Source organism: Cygnus olor, chromosome Z (genome assembly GCF_009769625.2).
Source record: "Cygnus olor isolate bCygOlo1 chromosome Z, bCygOlo1.pri.v2, whole genome shotgun sequence".
NCBI classification, from domain to species: Eukaryota; Metazoa; Chordata; class Aves; order Anseriformes; family Anatidae; genus Cygnus; species Cygnus olor.
Window position 1 is genome coordinate 27,202,498 of NC_049198.1, and position 24,889 is coordinate 27,227,386.

At 37.1% G+C, this 24,889-nt stretch overlaps 1 protein-coding gene across 1 annotated transcript in view; it reads left to right on the forward strand.

Moving 5' to 3' along the window:
* MRPS27 (mitochondrial ribosomal protein S27) overlaps window positions 1–24,889 on the forward strand; it is a 45,959-nt gene that overhangs the window by 467 nt on the left and 20,603 nt on the right. Inside the window, exons 2-4 of the mRNA XM_040539897.1 lie at window positions 1,594–1,671; window positions 7,288–7,358; window positions 9,265–9,323. Of these exons, the coding sequence (XP_040395831.1) occupies window positions 1,594–1,671; window positions 7,288–7,358; window positions 9,265–9,323 (208 nt within the window). The remainder of the gene's footprint in view (window positions 1–1,593; window positions 1,672–7,287; window positions 7,359–9,264; window positions 9,324–24,889) is intronic.

Here is a 24,889-nt window from a genome sequence, read left to right on the forward strand (position 1 = left end):
TTTGACAAGCTACCTTTCCACGAACAAACAACAAAAACAAACCACACAAAAAAACACCAAAACCAACCAGCCAATCCCCCTCCCCCCCCCCAAAAAAAAATAAAAAATCCACATTTGAGAACTGAACTCCACAATATTTACTTGAAACATGGTATTGATGTGTAGTTTTAAGGTGCCTTTCCAACTTCCCTTAGCAGAAATCCTCTGTACTCCATCCTGGTAACTAAATGCGCGTGTTTCAGAAGCTGTGAGAAATGTTACAGAAATGCCCCCTTTTCCTCTGGTGTTGTGGCTGCTCAGAAGTGAACCAGCACGGAGAGCACAAATGTGACTTCTAGCTTAGCTTACTTGAGGGAAGCACTGTCAGACAGCTGCTTGTCTACAGAAAATAGTGCTTTAGATGTTTGGACTTTAGGAGTGGCATCCTTAGCTGTGAAAGAACATACAGAAATTTATCAAAAAAAAAGGCAAAAAGAAACAGATCTTTTGTGTACGTCATTTATCAGCATAATGAAAAGCATCTTTAAAAGTAATGGGTCTTCTTCTCATTATCTGTTTAATAAAACTGTATAGATAGTCTTGTAGCCTGTCTGTGAAACTGTATGCTGGGTCATTCTGACAAAAATTTACAAAGATGTTCAGAGCTGGGTATCCATGTATACATTTATGTCTAAAAAATGATAAAGTAAAGGATGAAATTATTACACACCCAAGAATTTCAAAGTCTTAGCGTAGCAAATAGGTTTTTAGATAAGGACTTTAAGGTAGTCACTAAGACTTCTGTGTAGGATAACAACATTTATTTCTAAAATATTTCATGATTCTTAAGAATAATTTCTGCAACCTTCTGCTTCTGCAAGTATTTGTTCATCCTTAAGCAAAGTTTATCCAGATGTTCTTCATGCATCTTCAAGGCCTCATCATCTGTCAGGGATGAGCACACATAATCCATGTTAGTCCAACTGAAACATTTTCTATTTTGCTTCAGAAACTAGAAGAGATCCTTGACCAGTTTTCAAAGGTACAAACAGTATCTAGAAAAAAGTTTCACAGGAGCTGTAAGCAAGAGCTGATAAAACGTGGAATGTGTGTAAATGAGCATCCAGCATCATTTCCAGTGAGACAGTTCTGTAGAGGTAGAAAAAAACCTCAGCCAGCAACAACAAAAAAGCCTTTTTTCTGCATAGTCGTTCCTTATGTTTACAATTTTCTGCCTACTTTTAACTAAATGCTAATATTTGGTGAAAAAAGGCATGTGTACAAAGAAGCTGTTCTTTATTGTTGTTTGTTTGTTTTTCCCCGCCTTTACAAATTTCTTATTTTCTTAAATACACAGTTCAGTTTTGGGAATATTGGTTGCACGCTGAAAATAACTTTTAAGGGGGAACTCTTCTGTTTTAAAAATGACAAAGTAATAATGGCTTTTGCAGACACAAGGAATCCAAACTGCTTTGGTAGTGCTGCTGACAGCTATGCCAAATCAGTAAATGTGACAGAAAAAAGGTGATATCTGTTAAATAATTGATGTGCTTATTTAGAACTGTTTAGGCAACCTGGCACTGTGTAGTGATGTATTTTATTTTTTTTCATTAGGTAGACGATCTCTTCTTTCTGCAGCCTATGTGGACAGCAGAAAATGGGAAAAGAGACAAAAAGAAGAGCATAATCTGGGTGAGAAAAGTTTATTTCTTCCACTATGTCTAATTATTTGCACCTGAAATCATTTTAGGCTAGCTCATCATCTATAAATACTTCAAAATAAGAAAAAGTAAGGAGCAAAATGCTTCTGAAGTTCTGTGTAAATGTGTGCTCAACATGTTAGAAATGTCTTGTGTATTCAAAGCTGAAATGCTGAAACAAGTGAGGATTTTCCAATTTAATTAATGTTCAGTTTCTACAAGCTGATTTTTTTCTTTCAAAAAATCCAGAGCTTTTATGAATGACATATTTTTGTGTCTGAAAGCTAAGAAGACTCTCTCTGGTTACAATTAATGTTTTAATTGTAATGCAGTGCAAAAGATGACCTACTCTGTAAGTATTACAGAGCATTCCTGTTTAAAAATGTTCTTTTAAATAATATTTTCTTCAGAATTTTGCAAAAGGGAAAATTACATCTCGTGTTGAAATTTTGTATTTTTTACTTTCGGAGAAAAATTAAACATTTCATTTCAGATGAGTTGCACGTTGAACTATATTTGTATAGTTCTGAGATCCTGCATGGGAGCTTTGTAGCTAAATTCACTGGCTAGATTACATTTCAGATGATATGCCACCATATTTTTGGTGTATATGTTGCATGGCAAGCACTGTGGAAAACTTTTTTTCTGTGCTACAGGTAAGTATGCATTATTTTGTGCCACAGGTGGAACAGTTTTGGAACAGCTAGATTGATTTGTTAAAGTGTTTTACGGTACGTGGACCAGAATGGCTGGTGGGTGTTCATGAACATGGCTTGGATCATGCAGAGACTGTTGTACATTGTAACCCTTTACTGTCCATAGGACTGCCCGTGCAGTGTTTTCTGAGCTGGAGCCACAGGCATGAATGCCCTGGGATGCATTTGAACTTGCCATTTCCAGATAAAAGATGTTTTTTGTTTTGGCTAACTTCACAGGCAATAGAGATCCCTTGTAGAAGAAAACATTATACAAGTTCTTGTACAGTCCATGTTTGGCTTTCCCTAGCCCTAGCAAGGCCTTTTGTGACTCTTTGGCAAGCACAGTTTTTGCTGTTGATCTTGGTTCGAAGTTTCTGCCAATGATCTTGATCCAAAGCAGATGCCTGCTCTGTGATCTTCCAAGAACTACTTTGCATTTTCATTCTGTGTTCACGGAAAAAGAAAACAAGTTAACACAGTGTCTGCTCTATTAGCATTTGCAAAGAGGAGGCAACACTAGAGACATCTGCTCTGTAGCTGTCAGTTGCATGGTTGTGCATATAATCTGTCTAGCTTCAACCATCAGTTGATGCTTGTAGCTAGAGAGAATTCCTTGTGTTGAGAAGATGCTATTTTGCTTGTGTATTTCAGGCACTGCTTCAGAACTTCTATTTTGCAAAACTATGTTGTATTACTACACTTGAAGAAAAAAGTATTTTTGAATTAAAGATGAAAGTATTGTTTTAAAGCTAGTTCAGTTTCTCTGCTGCAGTTGTTTGGTGCTATCAGACTGAAACTTATTTACTGTGTCCATATAAGGACACATCCTATTCTCTTCTCCATAGTCCCAATTTAGACATCCAAGCATGGGTGTGTTAGCAAACTCCAGTACTGAAAAAGTGTGGGAAAGAGCAAGATTGTATTTTGTGTACACAAGCACGTTTGTTCAGAAAGGCATTTATGGTCCTTGCCTTAATTTGGGATTTACAAACTACTTGCTGATAGGAAGATACCTGTTTAGAAGGAAATTCTACTCTTCTTATTAAAAATTAGATATCAAGGAAAAGGAAGCATGTCTGGACTTAGATTCTGTAATATTTCAGTTGGTTTGTCACTAACAAGGGTAAAATTACATGATAGTAAGTATCTTGATAAGAAAAGATAGCAATTACCAAAGTCCAAGGGGCTGGCATAGGAAATGTCTTTGTAAAAAACTCAAGGTATCTGAAGTGCCTCACCCAAAGCACCAGGTGGCAGTGCCGCCTTTGCAAGCTTGAGTAATTTCCATTGAAAGAATTCTTTCGTATAAGGTTCTTTCCAGAAGCTGCTAGGGACGTGGGTATACTGAGAAATGTGAAATGTAAGTTTGTACTTGCCTCAACCTTCATTTATATTTTTCTTTCCTCTTTAAAATAAATCAGGGATGTCTTTATGTTGAAAATGTAAACACGTTAGCTTGTGAGTTAAGGTATTAGCTCTGTCCATCATTCCTAGGGTTGGAAAATTTAGGGTCTCAGTTGTATCAGCTTTATAGCTTCTGCTCCATCACTGGTTTTCAGCCCTGTCCTGGATGGACAACTTCTGAGAACTAAAAGGTAGTTTATATCCTGTGACCTCACATTGTGGCCAAGCTGGCTACTTGTTGAATTCCATATGCTATGGATTGGTATATACTAGGAATCAAATAGAAACTATATGGATTTCTTAGGCCACCAAATGGGAATTAGTTGTCATAACCAGTGACTTGGAAGATGAGGGACAATATTTTCCAAGTTGTTATCCTGAATCACCCCTGCAGGCAACAAGAAATTGAGTTGCTGTAAGCAAATGGAAAAAAAGTGTGAACAAGAAATCTGAGATACTAATATTTTAGACACAATTGTGAAGTCATGTCCAAAAGCTGTGACTTCGGCTCAGATGTATGGTTTGTTTTCTTAGTTTGTTTAAATCCATGAGGAACTGTAAAATGCAATAATATGCTTGTAGAGGAATTAAAGTTTTGTAAAAGTTTATTATGTAGAAATTTTGGGGCAGTATGTATGAGAAAGTATTTATACTAGTGACTTCTTATATAATGACTAGCAAGTACATAGTGTGAAAGCACCTGCAACATACATCTGTTAGAATATGCACAGAATTTTGCTTTGGCTGTTAAAATATTTGTTTGGGTTCTACATCAATGTTAGCACTCAATTTTTATTAATGATGTTGCTAGGAGACCGGGGCAGTCACGCTCACATTCTAGTACTTGTGTTAGGAAGTTTTTAACTGAGAACAAGCTTTAATCTTGATCATCTAATAAATACTTAAAGTAACCTTGGTTCAGAAGAGATAGTTGAATTATTTCAAATCATGAATCTGAGAAAAAAGTCTGCTCTTAGGCAGTCTTCCAAAAAAGCAAGCTAGAACAGAATTAGTCACTCGTAATTATTCATATCTAGAAACTATAGCAGAAATCACGATTTGTCTGGAAACAAAGCTAAATTTCCAATTTACTTGATTTGTTTGCTTTTTTTTTTTTTTCATTAACTTTCTTTTTATTGTTATTCATGTACTGGAGCTGATAGGTAAGTGATTGATGTTGACTTCCATGCTGAAGCTTTGGTGGAATTACCTTTGTAGACAACACAAAAGGTCAATTGTTAAAATTCTGTATGGGAAGTCTCCTAAAGTTGGCATTTGTATAAATTGCTAACAGTCTTGAGATCTTGCACTCATGGCATTGTATTAATTTGGTTTTTAATCTCCTTAAGTACTCAGTGTTCCTAAAGTGGACTTTTCATGTTCATGAGTACTTACACAAAAGAACTGCCAAGCTCAAGGTTGAGTATAGCCCACGATGGCCTCAAGTGTCACCTTAGTGTTTTCTGAGTGAGATGCGTAACAGAAATTTTTCTGGAGTAAATAATTAAGTTCCCAACCTGTGCCATTGTCTGTCTCAGATCCATGTTGCTTTGTCATCAAATATAGCAGATTTGAGTAAACACTTCTCTTCAGCCATCTCAAAGCACAAATGAAGAACGTTGGCTGACAGTAGGCTTAGTAAATTTAGGCAAGAATCTAGCCATTCTTGATTCCTGTCAAGTTGACCCAGCTGCAGCATCTGCCCTCTCTTAAATTCTAGCAGTATTGGTAATGCCCTCAAGGACTTTAGCTATGTGCTGCATCATGACCTTCCTGAGTGCTGGGGAGACAGGTAATACAGAGTAAAATACAAATACTTTCTGTATGGATATTCCCACATAGAATGCTTTACTATTCAAAAAGTTGATCTGCTGTCTTATTGGCTTTGTGGTGTAGTGTGGCATTGGTGGCCTACATAATTTCAGCATCCTATGTTGTATTTTGCAGGAGCTGGTACTTGCCTTGGCATTTTTGCCCTTAGTTTCCATTCCTTTTCATGGTCACAAAATGCTCACCTTCCCTTAGCTAAAAATAACTGCATGTCAAAGATAGTCTTTTGGTGTTTCAAATAACACCTTCAAGTGCCTCAGAAAGGAAGAGGTTATGTAAATACGAAATACTGGTATGCAACAGACAGCAGCATTATCCAAACTAAGACTCAGGCAAGACAGACTCCTGACATTTTATTACAGCAAAAATCTTTGCACATGCTGTAATTTGAGAGAGCATTTTTAAGACCAGAGTAGCATTGAATACTATTTCTGCTGTTAGAAGTGAAGAATACTCTAACTGAACTGTTAGATTACTGTTAATATTCACTGGTGATGCAAGAGCACTTTTAAATCACTTGTTCTGTGAACAGAACATACATGGACTGCATCCCTTGGAGTCACTGTGTGTTACTGGTACAATGCTGCTTCCTGTCATTTCTAATTTTGCCAGCATAGAAGGCTTAGTCAATTCTGATGTGATGCTGTAAATTGTGTCCACCTCATGTTCCATGGACAGGTATGGGAATCAGATGACCTTTTTGGAAAATGAATTGTAAAATGAGCCAAGCCATTGGCTCTTGCAGCATGGCCAATGGGACTGATACAGAGGTGACAAAGAAGCTGGTTTAGTAATGATTGGAGCCTTGGGGTGCACTGGAGGAAGGGAGATACTAGTGATGTGATGAGAATACGTTGGATTCCTGTTCCTGGAAAATGAGGGAGAAAAGAAGGAAAGAGTACGGTTGAAGTCTCTAAATAGGGTAAATTGAATATCATCAGTTCATGTCTCAGGTAAGAACCAAAACAGCTGACGCTGTGCATACAGTGAGCACCTTACCCTTCCTGAGTTATAATTATTTTCCAGGAACAGTACAAAACTAAAACTAGAGATTAAATTCATGTAGTTCTATATTTGTCTACCTGTTCAACAGTCAAAAGCTTTACAATTTCGGTATGGTCAAATTAATATTGTTATATGACTGCTTGAGCAGAATGCTATAAAGTTAATAAGGCACTGGCACAGTGCCCAGTTTGGTTAACAGAATTTCTTTAACCTGCTGTTTGTGACAGTAGGGTTTTTCTGTATGGTACTGCTTCTTTCTGTGTCTCTTTGTTTTAACACAAAGGGAAGGACAAACACCAAAGGCACTGTCCAGCATACATGAAGCTTGAAAGCAAGTGTCAAGTATCAGGACATCTGTTCAAGGTTTTTAGATGAGATATATTAGCTATACTCATTTCATCCCATACGTTATAGCATAGTTTCCTTTTTTTTCCCAGGTCTTCTAAAAATTTTTAAATCATCACGTTGAGTACCTTTCCACGTATTATTTTCTGTAAAAGTAATTAATAATAATTGAAAGTATTGTTATATGCAACTTCAAAATGAGAACCAAAATAAGGAACCAGAATTTGATTTTATGGACGCAGGTACTATTCCAAGTTACATGACAGCTCTGCAGGTTTTCCTGTAATATCAGTTGATTAAACGTACTATTTTTCTCTTTTCTTCAGCTGAATTAGCCAACTTAATGGACAGAACCTATGAAAGAAAGCTGCCTGTCAGCTCTTTGACAATAGACCGGGTAAGAAAATAAATTCCAATTGTAAAGTGATGGAGATGACAACAGAATGCTTATGAAATTAAGGAAGCCCAGAGGAGATGAATGATACCACCTCTGTCGGGAGTTGTGGGATCGTAAATGTCTTGTTATACTGTTAAATTATTGTGTAAAGATGTTTTATTATTACTTTCTGCTCATTAGTTAGTATCTGGACTGTAGGGTCTTTAAAATAAATAATTTTTTTTTCTTAGCAAAATTGGGCCTTGCTTTGTTACTTGGGCTCTGTATTTCTCTAATATATATTCCCTCCCTTCTTGTGCTTTCTCTCTTTGTTAGTGAGAGTTTTAATGTCCTCTCAGATATTTCATAAGAACCCAGGCTGCTAAGGGAATGCAGTGCATTGGTACACTGCCTGTCCACATCCATCTTCCTCCACCTCCAGGCTCCCATCAAAGTGAGGTAGGGGTAGCTACGTTTTGCCTCTATAGTTTTCTTTCCTCACCTCAGCAGACTGACGCAGGACAAATGTTGACAGGGTTAAGTGAAACCATTATTCTTAACTGTAATTAATAACCAGTTCTGGTGTCTGGATGGATTAATTTGGGTAGGCAGAGATGTGAGATGTGCTTTTAAGTTCTCTGTGTATGTGACCATTTGTGCTGAAGAAGCAGAATAAATGTCACTTGATTTTTAAAAATCAATTTTCAAAATTGCCCCCCAAAAGTTGAATCCACCAACCTGGTACCTCAATAACAACATTAATGCTAATTAGAATCATTAGTGCCACTAACTGAAGAGTCACAGAATGTTTTGTATGGTTACTGAACATCCTTGATCATTGGCTCTGAGACTGTACGTGGAGGAAATGGGTGTTCCTTTTATTTCTTAACCAGATTTACTTCTTTCCCTCCTCATGTTTCTGCTTTGGGCCGACCTATTCCCTGGAGAAGTGTCATTTCCAGGTTTTCAAACAGCCCCACTTTCCAATACCTGTAGCTCACATAAAATTCTCATTTTCTAAAATGTAAATAAAGCACATGGGCATGCTATTGCCACACTCAGAGATGAGATCTACATGTACACATACGTAAGGAAAGTTAAGAAACTTGAAAGCAAGCACCAGTCAGCTTAAACTGTCTAAAAACTATTTTTAGCTCATTCTTAGGATAAAGAAAAGCACTGACTTTGAGAACATGTTGTTTATATATTCAGAGGTAAAGGTATTATATAGGGTTCCAGCATCTTTATACTTACGATAAATAAACAGGAAAACAGGATTCACTGTTACCATAGGAGAAAGTCTGGTTGAAAGCCTTGGTTTTAATTAAATAGTTGATAGCACTGGGAATTTTGTAACAATGCCTGGAGTAGGTGAAGTTTTAAATGGTTGGAAAGTTGTGCTTTATAGTATGGGGGAATGATTTTTTTTCTTACTGTTATTTGCATTTATTGTCCCTGTCCTTTAGAATTTATCGTATGAATGGGCAAAACAGGAAAATGTTAGGGAAAAGAGTGATTTTTAGAAAGAGAGCAAAGGCATGTTGAGACTCACTGAAAATCAGAAAAAAAGCAACTGAAGGCACATTCAAATTAAAGGATATGTTTGAAGTAGAAAAAATTATGCAAGAAGGAACAAAAGTAGTGGGTACTGTGCTTTATAGATGTGATTCCTAGGTTGTCTCCATGTTTTCAAAGTACATAGCAGTTCTTACAGGTGAGGGGGGAATTGTTTGAGTTCAGAAAAGATTTTACTTCCTGCAGTCCAGAAGAAACCTGACTAGAAATGAGCAAAGACTTGAAGACCTCCATTATTTTTAGTTACTTAAATATGTAAAACAAATATGTTGTGTTTATCCGGATGGCATTTTCTTCTAATATCCTTTGTGAATGCCCCTTCTGAAGCTTTTATTTCTTATTTTTTAATCAGTTTGTTGACAACATTTCTTCACGAGAGGAAGTGGATCAAGCTGAATATTACCTTTACAAGTAAGCATCTTTACTCTCAACGTGAACTTTGAGAAATACAAGTAAATATCATAAAGTCTTGCCCTTTAAAGACTCTGACCCTTTCCAGCATATTGGCTTTGATTTCTCTGTTGCAATGTACGTCTTGTTGACGAGTCTTTCCACTCACAGCTAAGGGCCTTTTTGGTAACTTCCCTTTTGTCATGGCTACCCTCCTTCCAGACCCCTGCCATTGACTCCTGTCGAGCATGTTAGTCTGAGATACTGAACTGCTAATACAACTGCCAGCTATGATTTAAATTAGGGATGCTGAAATCATAAGGAATTACGTCTGTTCACAGTGTTTCCTTCTCTACCTTTTTTATCCTTCAAGTTATAATTTAACTAAATTGGCTATATGCATATTTGCATGTGTAAGTGTGGGTCTTGGAGAAGCTTGTTTTCTTAGAATGAACAGAACTGTATACTGGGTTGCCGTGGAAATGATCAAGACAGCAAGACTAAACAAAGTATAGCTTTGAAGGGTTTTTTAATATCCCTTTTTCATTTTGTGTCCCTGATTAACTGTGTAGTTCATCTTATTGCACAGGTTGTTAGGGTTTTCTACAACTATTTTTGTGTTGAGTAAAGTATATTGGGTACCTTTTCTGCTGGTGTCAGGTTGAATGCTTGCTTGCTTCAAATGAGTGTCTCTAAATTGAGAGGGCAGTAAATCTTGCTGATCACTAAAATAAATTAGTTCTTTCATGGTTACATACATGTACATACATTAGTAATTTCATGGATGGTTACATACATGTCTTGAAAGCTAGATTTCCTGATGATGGTGATCATAGCTGATACAGTCAAAGTGCATGAGAAAACATTTTTACAAATAATGCCAAGTGGTAATATGTAAATAACAATTATTGTTACTTTAATGAAGAAGTTTACTGTATGGCTGTTATAAGTAAAAGCATAGTTTTAAGAGCAGGACTGCATTACACTTCGAATCTCTAATCATCTGGTACTATTGTGCAATACCCGAACCTCAGAGCTTCAAGATGGAAACAAAAGAATCCAGTTTGCTGTAATATCTTATAATGAAATATATCTGTAATATCTTACAATGAAAAAATAGAAGGAGGAGGAAGAATCTCTTAAAGAGTACAGGTTGTTGGAGCTTTCATTCCTCCTGATCAAGATTTCATTAATCCTGTCATAAGGAATCTATGTGCAGAAATCAGGTTTTGATTCTGCAAAAAGTCCTGGTGATAAGAAAACAGGAGAAAGTAAAGGCTGTTTGAGAAAAGCCCTTGGTTTTGTTTTACATGTGCACTGTTAGTACCTTCTGCTAACTTTCTTGAAGTTTGTAGTGTAAGTTGTGCCACACAGACTCCAGTTCTCTCTAATTCAATCAGGCCTTGTAGGGTAGAGGATGCCAAGGAACCTTTGAATGCCCTGACACCAAGAGAAAAGTGTGGTAGTTTAATTGTGGAGTCTCAAAATGTCACAGACAAAAACAATCAAGATAGTTGAGTGAGCTGTTTACATGTAATGTATCTTTAAGGCTCTTACTTCCTTCTTGAAAACAAGAAGTTGAGAGAGAGAGTGACAAAAAATTAAAAGCACAGGAAAGCTTCCACAATAAAAGGAAGAGAATAGAGTATAGATGTCTAACATATAAACATCTTTCCCAGTCTTCCTCTGTGCCTGGTTAGCACCTCAGTTTATAATACAGGGTTTTTATCCTTAATAACGTGTTCTAAAGTAGAGGTTTTTATAATTGATACAGATTTTAGTAATCTGTAAGGAGAGAATGGAAGGGTTCTGAAATGTCACGTGGCTTGTCAGACAAGCTTTGGTTGGAATTTTTCTTGTATGTGTCCTTTTAATGCTGCTTGGTTCTGATGTTGTGAAATGCTTAGTCTTTTAGTGATGTTCGAAATGGTTTTCCGGGAGACTTAATTCCCTCATGTTACATGGAGCTATTTATTCTCAAAATGCATTAGCATGCAGGTAGTGAGACAGTATAGAGAGGTCTGTAATTCATGTGAAAATGTAAAAATCCCAATTATAACATAAGCTTCCCTTTCAAATGAAAATAAGTGTGCTAGCTTCAGGAAATACAAGATGTGGTTGGTACCCACAAGGTCCCTTTTATTATTCTTTACATTTTGCACTTACGCTAGAGTTCAAATGAAGGACATGTTTAGAAAGATATCTCTTGGCAGCTGGGAGGATGTTTAACACAGAGTCCTGCAAAAGCGGCCACACCATGAGACATAAAGGAGGTGGTAGAGAGGGAGAGCTAAGGGATAGAGAAGCTTTGTCAAGAAATCTCTTTTTCTGGCTTGTCACTTCCTTAATGAAAAACAGTTCAAAGCACATTTTTTTGTTCTTTATGTAAGGAGAGTAAGCTTTTAAAAAAAGAATTGCAGTATCACTGAAAAGCTTTATTGTATCTTCTAAGGCATACAAATCCACTGGGAGCAAATGGCATGTATTTTGCCTGGTAAGTTGACTGTATGTGCGTTTGCCCGAACATAAATATGAAGAATGCTCCTAAAGCCCCGTGGTTTTTGCCTTCACTGTCTGTAGAGTGTAAGGGGGAGATTTTGATGTCTCTCCTTAGTGTTGGATGCTTCTGGCAATACGAGATGAAGGGTAGTCAGTTCCAAGGCCCCTACAAATTTTGAACATATTTGTGGTATGAAAGGGCAAACTTTGCCTGTGGAAAGAATCAGAGGGAAATAAACAGCATTTCCATGCTTGCTGTGTGGGTTTTTCTTGAGGACAGGAGAGCCAGAATTTGTAAGCTTTGTAGGGTAGATTTCCCTTGTATGATGTCAGGCAGTGCATAATTTTGAAAAGTAGTATTTTGGAGTAATACAATAATGTACTTAGGGTCCTGAAATACAATATACGTATTATATTTAGACCTGTTTCTACTTTTCATGCTTTTAAAGCACTGAATCTCCAGCCATACTGTCTCCACAGAGGATCTGGAGCTCTCAAGAATAGCAGTGTGGAAACTGCTATGCAACATTGTGGAGCGTGTCAATAAGATGGTAAAGGCCATTTTGAGGCATGACGTCACCTGCTTTCAATGCTCCTCTTTTTGTTCTCTTCTAAATACCTCCCCACCCCAACTGTCAGACTTAAAAATCCTTTCATCTCCTAGGATCTCAGCAAAAATACTAATCAGAATGCAGAGCACTTTCAACCTGATCAAAGAGCTGCAGTTCTCCTTACTTTGTCCTGTCTCACTGAGATGTCACTATTTCTCACATCAGGGTGGTTTTCAGATGATAGAAACATTAGCATAATGGAGAGAGGTTTTGTGGTGAGGTAACTCTGCCGATTCTGTGTAAAGGTTTTGTGCCAACAAAGATTTTCAATGTGTCTGAAAGCTATTGGGGAAGTTTTATGTTAAGATTCCTTGAGAGGTTTTTTTAATTGCATTAATAGAGTTTTCTGATCATAGTGCAGAAAAAGTATATACACTGTCTGCAAAGTGCAAATGTTTGTGTGTGGATGTGCTCTCCAAATTCTTGCACAATCTCCCTCGAATTTTTAATTGTTGTTCATTGACTGATACTTGTTGGAAATGGAGTTATTTCTGTAGATTTCAGTGCTTATGGTTTGGGAACTGTACTTGATTATAATCATAAAATGGTACAATATCAAACTATTGGAAGTTCTTCTTAGTTATGCCATTATATCTTTCATGGTAGCAAGTTACATTTTTGAAGTCTGATTTCAGCCATTAAGTCATTTTGGGACTATAGCAGTCTCCATATGTATGAAATATGCTTATTCCTTGCAATGCCAGTGTATCAATAGTTAGTCCAACATTACATGCAAAATAATTGTCACCTGCATTGTCATTACCAGCATGTCTGTTTTTTAGGTGAGAAAGTTGCGAAGTTTAATACTTTAATGTCTATCAAGTGATTTAACGTTGCCTGAAAACATTCAGTTGCTCTCAAGTATTGCTTATAATAAATAGTCACAATGCACCAAAAAAAGATTGACTCTTGGAATACACTGTGCATGGCATTCATTCACAGTAACGTGATACCCTGTTTTTGTATTTTCATCTGCAGAATGTAATAAGTACTGTTAACCTGGTCCAGCACAAATAGAAAAAGGAGAAGAGATACAGACACAGTTGTGCAAGATACTTAATTCTTCCTTTGAGTTGTTTTCTCTGTGATAAAGCTGACTTGGCTTTAGCTCCCTCCCCAGAAATATGAGCACTGAAAAAAAAAAAAAGATATAAAAATAAATGAGTCAGAAATATCTGACCATTATTCAAGTCATGCAGCAGTTATGTTTTGAAATTGTATCGAGAAGTGATGGAAATGTCTGAGGGAAAAATACTCTTCATAGCCAGAATGGTATGTTTTACCAGTCTGGACGCCTGCCTCAGTTGAACAATACAAAATAATTTCATTTGCAGAAGACTTGAGCTGCTCTTTGGCAGCCTGGGAGATACAAGGAAGGGAAGCAGCAGACAAGCTTACCTAAGTAGAATATTCTAGTGATTTGCAGTAAGTGACTGACAGAAATACCAGTTTTTAATGCGGTTGCATATGGTGCCCAATGTGATGATGCTTCATGGGAAGAACTGTTGGTCACTATCCAGGCAAGTGCTGTCAGATGTAAGGGTTATATAGTTTTACAGACTCCACAGCTCTTCTGGCCCCAGCATTCATTCACTTCTTCACAGAGGGAAATGTGCCTACTCTGCTTCCCATCCTTCACAGTTTGTATACTGTCATTGTCTGTCCGTAGTTTGTCACAGTCTGAGCTGTACCTATAGCAGTCTTTGGAGAAAATAACTAACAGCTACACTTGAGAACCCAGAGCCAAATTTCAGCAAGCCTAGTCCTGTAGCCATATCTTATTCAAGTAGGTGTACTCAGTCACTGAAACCATACTGTAAATTGTGGGAGAGCTGTTAAATAAAGATGTAACATTGAAAAGCATTCAGAAGAATCTCTCCCTGCGACACAGATCTTTTCAGTCATCTGCTTTTTGTAGTTCATGTGTCCTTTTGTAAAATCTTTCCTTTAAGCTTGGCAGCAACCAGACAGTAATTTTCTAGGCACTGCATATAAACAGAGAAAAAGTTGGAAGACTTGCATTCAATGCTTTTTTTTTTAATGTTGCTAACTCTAAAGGGACAAGCATTTGGATTTTTAAAACCCTTCATATTTAAAACAAGGGGAAAGAAAGTTTCTTCTACAAACAATATATAAATATATCAATCTTAGGTTGAAAAAAAAAAGGTATTTCTGGAGTAAATAGGATGATAAAGCTGGTCAGATTCTGAAATGAAGAGAACTTACTGAGTCCATATCCTATGTAGATGCATTTTTCATTTACTATTGGGAGAAGGGATTTCATTACCTTTCTTACAAGAAAAGAATATTAGCAGAATTGGCATATCTTTCAGCGTCTTTCTTGCCAACAGCTGAAAGCATTCTGTATAGTAGATAGCATTAGAAATAGACTGAAGTATAATGTGAGTGGTAAGTATTCAGATCTTGACTGAATGTTGTACTTGTTACACATTGAAGGAGAAAAGGCAGTTTTGTCTCAGGGTTTGATTTATACGCACCATAAAGCTAACATTTGCTGTATTGAGTGGCATTCTGAAGGTTGTTTCATAAGTTCCTGCACCAGCAAAAACCCTGTCTGGAGACGGATTGTGTATTATATTTTAGAAATATTGAAAGTCTAGACAGAGGTTACATTGCATCCAAAAATGTAAAGAGTGAGCAGTTCATATGAATACAAATGAGCAGGACCAAGTAAAGCCTTTTGTAAGCTTTAGAATCTAAAACACAAACACATGCAGAGATTTATTCATTTGCTAGCTTTGATGACTAATAATTGTAAAGATACACTTGAGAATTAACCCCATCCAGCTTCCACTGAAAAGAGCTTCAGGTTCCATTACGGCTCCTGAATAGTATTGGCAGCTAGTGCCAGACAGCAGCTCCAAAGCTATGTAAACAGAAGAAAAAAGCATATAAAGTTACTGTTTCTGTTGAATTCTGTCTGTTATAAATTTCCTGAGTAGTACTAACCAGTACATCAATCTTTTCCAGTGAGGTGATGTTGAAGATTGCAACTGCTTTGATAAAAACTGAATTTTTATTAGGGTTACAACTATGCTCATAGCTACCATGATCCCTTCTTTGGGAACTGCTAATTTGGTGGTTATTGTATCCATCAACCTGCATCATTCCTTTGTAGTGCAAATATTTATTCTATTTTGAATCAAAATTAATACAGCAGAAAAAAATAATAAACTACATCATTAAGGAATAATCTAATAACATTGACATGCTGTAGACCATAGTTGTTTTACTACAGACAAGTTGATTTGAATTAGAATTATTTGAACTGTTGAATTTGATCTCTTAATTCAAAGAAAAGACTAATAAAGTTTTATGTTTATAATTGTATTTATCTTTCTAAGACAGCCTTACTGTTGTTTTCTGATAATCTTTGATTTTCTTTGAAATTATTATGCTTTTGAACCCTTTTTATGAACCTTTTTTGTGAACCTTTTTTTTTGTTTGTTTATTGACCAAGCAGGGTATTGTGTTTTTACTTGTAAGGTTAACAGGTATTCATTTACAGGCTTAATTTATATATTTTATTATCTTGGCAAAAGAGAGAGGTGTTTACCAGAGTGCTGTTTTCCTTTGATGTGAACAACTATCTTAAGAAAAAAAATTGAATTAAAACATTACCTTTCTGCAAATGTCAACATCTTAATTATTATACAAACATTAATTAAGTAACATACAATATGGAAAGCATTTATCAGAACATGCAAGTCTTGTTTGTATTTGGTGAAATGAGCAGACTCAGAAGATGGCAAAATTTTAGTATTTGTTGACGTCAGTTTTGTATTTGTCATCTATCTAGAAGATTTAAGCATGAGTTCCTGGTGATTTCAGTCTTAAGTTACTCCTTGTCAAGCTGAACTAAACTGTTTTTTTCTGTTTATATAAGTTTAGTAGCACTGGATTGTGGTCTAAGCAAAAGCAAGGGTAGACATTCAAACAACAAATGAATCCCATTTTAACTTTGTGTCATTTTAGCTTTATCTGTCTTCACGTGTAATGTATAAAATACTGAAATAGGTTAAGAAAGGTAAAGCATGTGTCCTTGGGAAAATATATGGTTTTGTACCAGTACAAACAGTGTGTACTCAAAATGCTGAACAGTTTGAATGTCACAAGTTCAAAACACAGAAATGAGTAAGAAGTCAAAAGTCTTCCAAATTATGTATAGCATTTCTTGGGGATGTCAGTGGTAGTGAGTACCTTACTGTATTCACTAGTAAAGAGTGAAGGCAATTTATGAGATAAGTTATGGTGTTAATTTGTTGCCATCGGTGATGATTTTGTGTGGGGTGAATCAGGTTTAGGTGAAATGTATAAGCAACTGTGAATGAGCTTCTCATAAGATGAGAACAAGTATTTGGTTGAAAATGGGTTTTTAAAACAGGAGCATTTTGTTTTGGTAAATTTTATTCTCGAGAAATTTAAGTTAGGAGCTGGAGCTGAAAGCTTCATAGAAAGTAGTGTTGGCTCTGTAGTGTCCTGATGTTGGCATAAGAGTTGTGTAGGTTACCACAGCTGTTAATTTCAAAATATGTGTTGGGTTGAATGTGCATGTTGTAAAGCTGATTCACTTACCTGGGTTTGCTCACGATTTTCTGTTTTAATTGCTTTTCTCTTATTTGTAACAGAAAGTAATGCTTGTAAAAGGGTGGGACTGGAGATACATTAAGTGTGTGAAATGTTTTCAAACATTCAGGTCATATTGCAGTGTAGATGAGCTTGGAAAGGGGTTTATTTCTGTATGTCTGTCTGCTTTTTCTTTTCTTTACAAAGATTGAAGAAAAATTCTCCAAGAGACTAACATCATGAGTGCTGATAATACCAGTACATGCAATTTCATGATACTGTTGGTTTCATACTGTGGAAGCAGCACCAGCTGGAAGCAAAGCTGGAACCAGGACATCTTTCTGGTAATCAGCTACATGAGATTTCCTCCTCTGCATCATATTTTCTTAAAAACGTTGTCAGTGCTCTTGAATGATGGCAAGTCATGTGCAGATTTTGTAGCATAAACTGATGGAGAGAATGACAAAGGCACTAGAACCTTTTTTTCATGTTATGTCACAGATGAAATACAAGGTCCACATACACTTTTCAGTGAGAGCTTCCCTTTTCACTGCAATACAAGGAAAAACCCATGTGATCTTAATTTTTAACAAATCATTGTACACAAGCTTGTTAGGTTCCGCAAGGCATATAAGATGAACACACTCTGATCAAGCAAATAGAAAAGGTTTACACCATCTTATTAGAATTTCTAACAATTAAGAAGAGTGTTCTCCGCTTTGCCAGCAACAGTGAAGACAGTTGGTTTAGTAAAACAATCCAATGGGATCTGTTGTGTTGTGCTCTGAGAACTTCTGTGGTTTTGATATATGTTGTTGCATAGTATATATTAACAGAGAGCAGATGCGATGCAGATTCTGGCAGGCGAAAGCTTTTGGAAGTTGGAAGAACATTAACAGGACCTTGATAAGGGATGAGATAATGTGCCACTCATGGCTCTGATCTTCATTTGTTCTGTTAAACAGCTTGTGGACAAAATGGTCATAACAAAATCAAAATTACTTGACAGGGAGAAGAGAGATCTACTTCTGCATCTCTCTTTAGCAATTGAAGTGTCAATTTTCAAATAGCTAGCTGTTTTTAGTTACACAAATGGATGTTCGTGCTTCTGTAGGTCTGAAGATGTTTGGTGAACAATCAGCTACTAAGCCATTTAAAAAATAACCTGATTATATTCACTGGGTTGTTGATTTATTTTTGGCCATATTAATAAAGGAATTTGAAAAGCTAACACTGTTGCTTGATTCTGATGATTCATTTTTACTAAATACTTTTATCTTATTCAGAATGTCCAAAAACATTAAAATGTAGGGAAAAAAATAAAAAAAAAAACAGGTACATTTATTCAGTTTGCATAGATGCTTATTTCTGCAGCATGTACCTGTGAAAAAGTATTCCAGTTCCTAAGAGGAGAAGAAGCTTGTATTACAAACAGACCCACAAAACAATGCTTTGCTGCAATTGAATAGAGGTACTGATAAGCAAAGGTCATAGCTTAACATTTTCCTTGGGTGATTTCTGAGGTTATTACTCTCTCTCTCTCTTTTCCCAGAAATGAGAAATTATGATGTAATTTTCTGAAGGTAAGATGCCTAGTAGACATGTGAATAACCTGAATTCAGTGTCTAGTATTTTTTGTTGTTGTTAATGCTACTTTAATAGTGAGCTATTTTTAAAGCTGCATGCTCCAGATAACATATCTATGCTGTCTGCTGGAATGAGGCCAGCTGCATTTTCAGTGCTTCTCTGTACCAGGCACTCCTGTCACTCTGCGCAGCTACCTTTAATTTTCCTTCTGGCAGAGTTCTGGTTACCCCTTTTTCCATCTATGTCCTTTAGTTTGTAAATCTTTAGTTCACAGACAGAATAATCCTTTCCTTACTCCTTTTTTTAGGGTGGTGGTGGGGAATGATGAGACTTAGAAGCCCCTCCTATCACCTCATGATACCTCCTAATTTGCTAAAACCCTATGTCACCAGGCTTTCCAGCTGCTGCAGTGTCTTCTCTTTGCTATGCTAGTTCAAGAACCTGAGGGACTAGTAAACGTGGGGTTGTTCACTTCAGGAACAGCTCCACGGTTGCTCTCATCTCTGCATTTGTTTTCCATCTTCATCACTGTGACAGGTCTTGTGGAACACTGGGATGGCACGTCCTTGAAATGTGGCAGAGTTGTAGTCCTTACCTCCCAGCTTTAGCCTCGTTCATGATCTGTGTGCATGTGTGGTGTGTCAGCTACCCAGCTGACTGAGGCAGATCCCTTTTAGCTGAGGGAACAGTGTGCTGTCTCTTTGGACCAAGTAAGGATTTGGCCCAGAATGTAGTTCAATGAGTGTTTAAGCAGCCAACAATGAATGCTTTCTTCGGTTTGCCTTTAAAATTGGAAAAGGGCATACAAGAGGGCAGCTGGTACAACCTTCTGTTTTCTCAGCTGTAAATGCAGACACAATAAACACACTCCTAGTTGTTTCTCTTGCTGAGAAATGAACAGGGATTTTGATTTTTTCTTTCCTCTCCACTGTACAGCTTGTCAAGCTGAAAGTGCACATATTTTGGCAACTGGCTTTGCAAACAAATTTACACCTTTTTGAGTAATATCTTTTCCCAAGCATTGGGGTGTGTATATAAAACTGGCTCTAATCTCTGTAGTCAATTTTTTGACCAATCTCTTTAAATGTCATTTATTTAATTTTGATCTCACCTCTTCCACTGCTCGTTTCATTTAACAAAGGAGAAGAGTTACCCTTTCTTCAGTCTAATCAGCTACTTCCTACTTATTTCCATTAGGGAATGAACAGAGCAGGGCTAAGTCCAACCAGAAGCAAAATAGATGATCCCTGGCAGTAGAAAGCTGGGAGTAAAATGGACATCCACCACTGCCTATACCGTCTGCGCCAGACTGGCTGCTGGTGCTTCTAACAGAGCGGGTGGACAAAATACAGCAATTACTGTGAGGGTATAACAGAAAAGCCTTTGCAGCAAGAGTGGTAAACACAGCTTTCTCTGCAAAGGGGTTCCTTTCTTTGTCTTCCATCGAATTACTATTGTGCAATGATCAACCCTTTTCACAGATTTCCCTGGTTAAATTCTGAAGCAGCAACTGCATCTCATGTGAAGTACTATTGTTCTCTTTTGAAAGTCATGATTCTTTGGAGGAATAAAAATAATTTAAAGAAAAGACTGGAACACATCAGGTACATGACTGCACGTAGTTGTAGTGTTTTTCCATGTTTTCTGTCTTCTCTGTTCTCCTGTGCAGCAGATAACATGACGTACATACATAAGCCTCCTATAGTGTGAGTGCTGGAGAGAACTGAATGCTTGTAAATGTCAGTTCAGAGCCTGAATACAAGATCTGAGTAGGCCACTGCAACATTGGCAGGACGTACGTGGGCTTGCATCAAGTACTTTGCTCATCACAGAGTACATCACATTTTGTACGTCAGCAATGCCAGTACTGTGTTTTGTTTGTAACCATCAGTCTTGGCTGTGTTCCCATTCCAAAAGGGAAGGCACTACAAAATACTCCTTTGTATTTTGGAGTCCTTTCCCAGTTTTGAGTCTCACAGCCTCATGTAAGGTGCATCTTTTACCTACCCACACAAGGGAACATTTGTCCTACTGTACACGTAGTACTTGAAGTAAGGAACCTACTATTTCTCTTTAAGTAATAGATATGACAGTACAGTATTTTTCTGAAAAGAGCTATCTGAAACAATCACAAAGGTGGTAAGAGCCCACGAATTTCAAACTGCCTGACAAATTGGTTGAGTTAGTTTTGCCATGTTTATCCTTAATTTAGCTCACTATTCCATGTGCTTGACATTATATGCAGTGGAATAAAGGACATTCCTGTCTCTCAGAGCATGGAAGAGTTTTTATATGGTGAGAGATACACTAGCTGTAAGTTACCCTCTGAATTGCTGGGACTGAATAACTTACTGTCCTGTTGTTAGGGAACAGTTAAAGATATGTCATGAAGGGCTCACAGATGATTGTTTTTGCTTTTTTTTTTATCAGGAAACAAGCTGTTGCTAATTGAGACACTACATGAAATTTAGATGGATTCATAGTGGACTGCCCAGTAGCAACTTAGATCAGGGTGAGACTTGAGGAGAGCTGTTGGCCTTCAGGTGTATTTTTGCCCTGATCAGGAGCTTCTAACATTGAGACCAAGCTATGCACCTGTGGTTTGCTTTTTGGAAATAGGTATCTTTTGGGCTGTGGTTGAAACTGGACGTCAGCATCAGGTGATTTGTCCCCTCTGTAGCAGGTATTGATGCTTTATATGAAAACTGCCTTTGTTTTCCATGAGCTTACGATGTAGCTTTGGCTCTCTTTTGCTCATGGAGTGCAGAATGACAGCAGTGCACAAGAAAATCAGACTATAGCAGGTAAGAATGATAAGGGCACAGGTAGCAGGTTAAAATTAGGTTAAGTTGTACTGTAGGGCTGTGACAGCACATCTGAAAAGGTGAAACCTGGACTGTACAGATCCCATTTGTGTAATGTTTGGCAGCAAACATAAAGTTTGGCTCTTCCCTTACTTAAATTGACCAGTAGGACTCATTCAGTATTTGTGTTCCTGCAGTGCTCTCTTGCCAGCAGCTGCTTCTTTGCTTTAATCGCATGCAGTGTGAGGCTGAACAACTCTGCAGAATCGAAAATCTGTTTGGCTCAGATGCATCTGTACTGTAGCTTTTGATAGTCAAACCGGTGGAATACACTGCTTGTAATCTGTGCAAGATCTACTCTGATCAAACTGAAAAGTGTCAAGGGTTGTGATGGTGAGTGTAATGTTACAGTAGTTAGAAGCTAACCTGTGATGTTTTTGGGGAGTTATTTCGGGAAGCATAAAGAAGTTGAGTAGAATAAATGGAATGCAACATTGTTACGATGCATATTCCTGCTTGCAATTAATTAGGTGTCTGACAAAATCATGCTATTTTTTTCTCAGGTTAAATTTAGGCTGCATACCAGATACCTTTTCTGTTTGCAAATATTGGAATAGTAGCATCTAGTTACAGGCTGTTTTTTCCCTGCATTATTGTATTTTTGTTGGCTTTGAGACAGCTTTTTTTACGCATACCCGTAAAGCGTTACCTCTTAATGTAATGTGAAAGGGGTGTGCCGTGATTGTTTAGGCTTAGCACTGGAAGGCATAAACTCCTGAACTTTGATCCTAACTTGTCCACTTCCCTCTGACACTGAAAAAAACTATTGGAAAACTTTTTTAGAGTCACTGTCTTGTCAGCTTGAAAAGCCTGAGGTACTTTGTCCAGTTCGGTTAATGGAATGCAGACTTCAACATGACATCACTGTAAGTGAATGCAATAGTTGAAGTAAAGATAGAGTAAAAAAAAAGTTTGATTTTCATTTTAGCATTTCAGTGGCTAAAAGGTGGAGGTCTTCCAAGGCATCTGAAGTCATTTATTTATTTTTTAAATGAAAAATCTAACTAGCTTTGAAGCAATTTATTCCATAAAAAATCACATAATCTTGGATAGCCTTAGTTGAAGAAAGCCCATAGCATAATTACTATTTTGGTACATAGACATTTTTAGACTTGCTACCAATATGCATCTATCAAGAACTAGCTTTCTGCTGAGAAGTAACTTGCTGGCAAGTTCAGTGAGGGATCTCTCTCTCTCTCTCTCTCTCACTCTCTGCATAGTTAACTAGGTACAAAAATAATTTCAGCAATTATAAATTACAAATAGGCTTTCACAAACATTTCATTTTGAAAAATGTGTCTATTTGATAACTTGCATACCAAGTTTCAGGGAGGTTGAAAGTTAGTTGAAGTAATGACAGGCATATCTGGGCTAGTAAAATGGTAGCAATTGACAAGTATTTTACTTAAGTATATGCCATTTCTTACAGCTGTTGTGTTAACCAGTTTTCAGATAATTAGTAAAGATTCCAGCAAAATTTTGTTGAGTTATAACACAGAAAGTTTTAACGTGACACACTTAGAAATTGCTGAGGTTCAAAATTTTCCTCAAAGTAAGAAATCTACTTTGTTGTACAGTTCTTAATATCTCTCTCTGTTTTTCTATGCCAGGATACCAGGAAAAGATACAATTAATGCAAGTGTTGGCTTTATATTAGACTTCATTATAGTTGCATGGGGACAAGGAAAAGCACTAGAGAGTGTCTTAACAGAATCACTATAGCAACAGCTCACCCCATCATTCTCCAAGTTTTTCTCAGCCTATGATACTCTCTATTCAATCACTGGATTAGTAATGGCATTTATATTGAAAATGAGCTGTTTTAACTGTAAAAGCCCAGGAATATTTTCAAGAGAGAGAAGTCCTAGAAGCTGTCTCCTGTATAGTTGATAGCTGGGGAAAAGTTGAGCTTTTTGTTATTGTTCTTACTGTTACAACAAGACTTCTCCAGTTTCTTATTAACTGCTGCCCCTCAAGTGAATTTCAGTGTTGTGATGGGAGTAGTATGGATCCTTCATGAGACTGAGAAGAAAATCTGTTTTTCCTGCTTGTCTTTTCCAAAAGCACTGGGAGAGGTGGAAGGTAATGGATTACAAGACACTCTACTATCTTAAGAGTAGGAGAAAAATAAGAACACTATATTAAAGCATCTGCTTGTTCTGTTTCTTTTGTTGGGGTTGTATCTCTTAAGAAACAAGAAGCAGAACAAATCTCGCATTCTATCCACCTCATCATTCTCTCTTGGTCATAAAAGGAATAAAGCAAAAATAGGGATTACTTGCTTCATAGTTCATGTTTGCAATAAAACTTCTCAATTTTGTTAAAATGACCTTGTTTTATTTTCTGCACGAAACTAAACTGGATACCACCACCTTTTCTCAGCAGTAGTATTTGTACTGCCACAGTGTTCTTTTCTTTACCAGTCACCCTGGGGATCCCAAAGTGGCCAATTTTAGCTTCAGTGAACTGGCTGGCAACCTTGCCTTTAACTTGACTTGTTCAAGCATTATGCTTTAAGCATAGAAACCATGTTTACACTGGAATTTCAAATATTAACACATTTAGTTTCTAGCTAGACAAGGCCCATAACTGATGTCCTTTTTTGTCAGATTGTGGTATGGGGAGCACGTTCACACAAGCATGATACCAAAGAAAACCTGACTTGTGCTGGAAACAAGTGTTCTTTTGTAAAGTGAACTTCCACTGCTGTCCTTCTGGGGAGCGTGTAGTTCTGGAGTATTTTAAATCAACATGGATGTTTGAGGAGCTTTTTAACAAACACGTTTAGCAGCCCAGAACAGTTTTCCTAGGGACAAAGTGTCCTGAGATGTTGTCCTGAGGATGTTGTTTGAGCCTGGGCTATGGCCTTCACTTTTTCACTCTGGTTATGAGCTAAGTAGTATAAAGTTTAGAGGAGTTCAAAGCAAGCCTGTAGGATACTGAGGCTGATCACGTTGTCTGAAGGAGTTTTCCTCTCTGCACTTTGCAAATGATTCTAGAGGGATTCAGGGTTGCCTGGTGTAGCCCAATGGCAGGAGATCGGAAGAACTGCTCTGCTTCAGTTCTACTAACATTCACTGCCAGTGGAGGGAAGGACAGATAAATAATTCAGGTAATTTTCAGAGCCAATAAATAGCTTGCAACTTTGCTGCAGGCTCTGGATCTGTTGCTGTTACCATTTCTTTTGTGGTGATTCTTTTCTGTGTTTATGTACAAGTAAAGAATTTCGTTTGTGCTGCAGTAAACTCCTTCTCCAGTCATATATTATTATGAAATGTATAGCATATATCTAGGGCTTTATGACTATTTGCTTTTTTCTTTTTAATGTATTTATGTTGTTCACTGTAGTTTAATCACAAGAGTGCCTTAAATCCATCAAGAGGAAGATTATTTAGTGATGCAGTGCTGGAGGTTGATAACAATGGGCAGAAATGCTTTT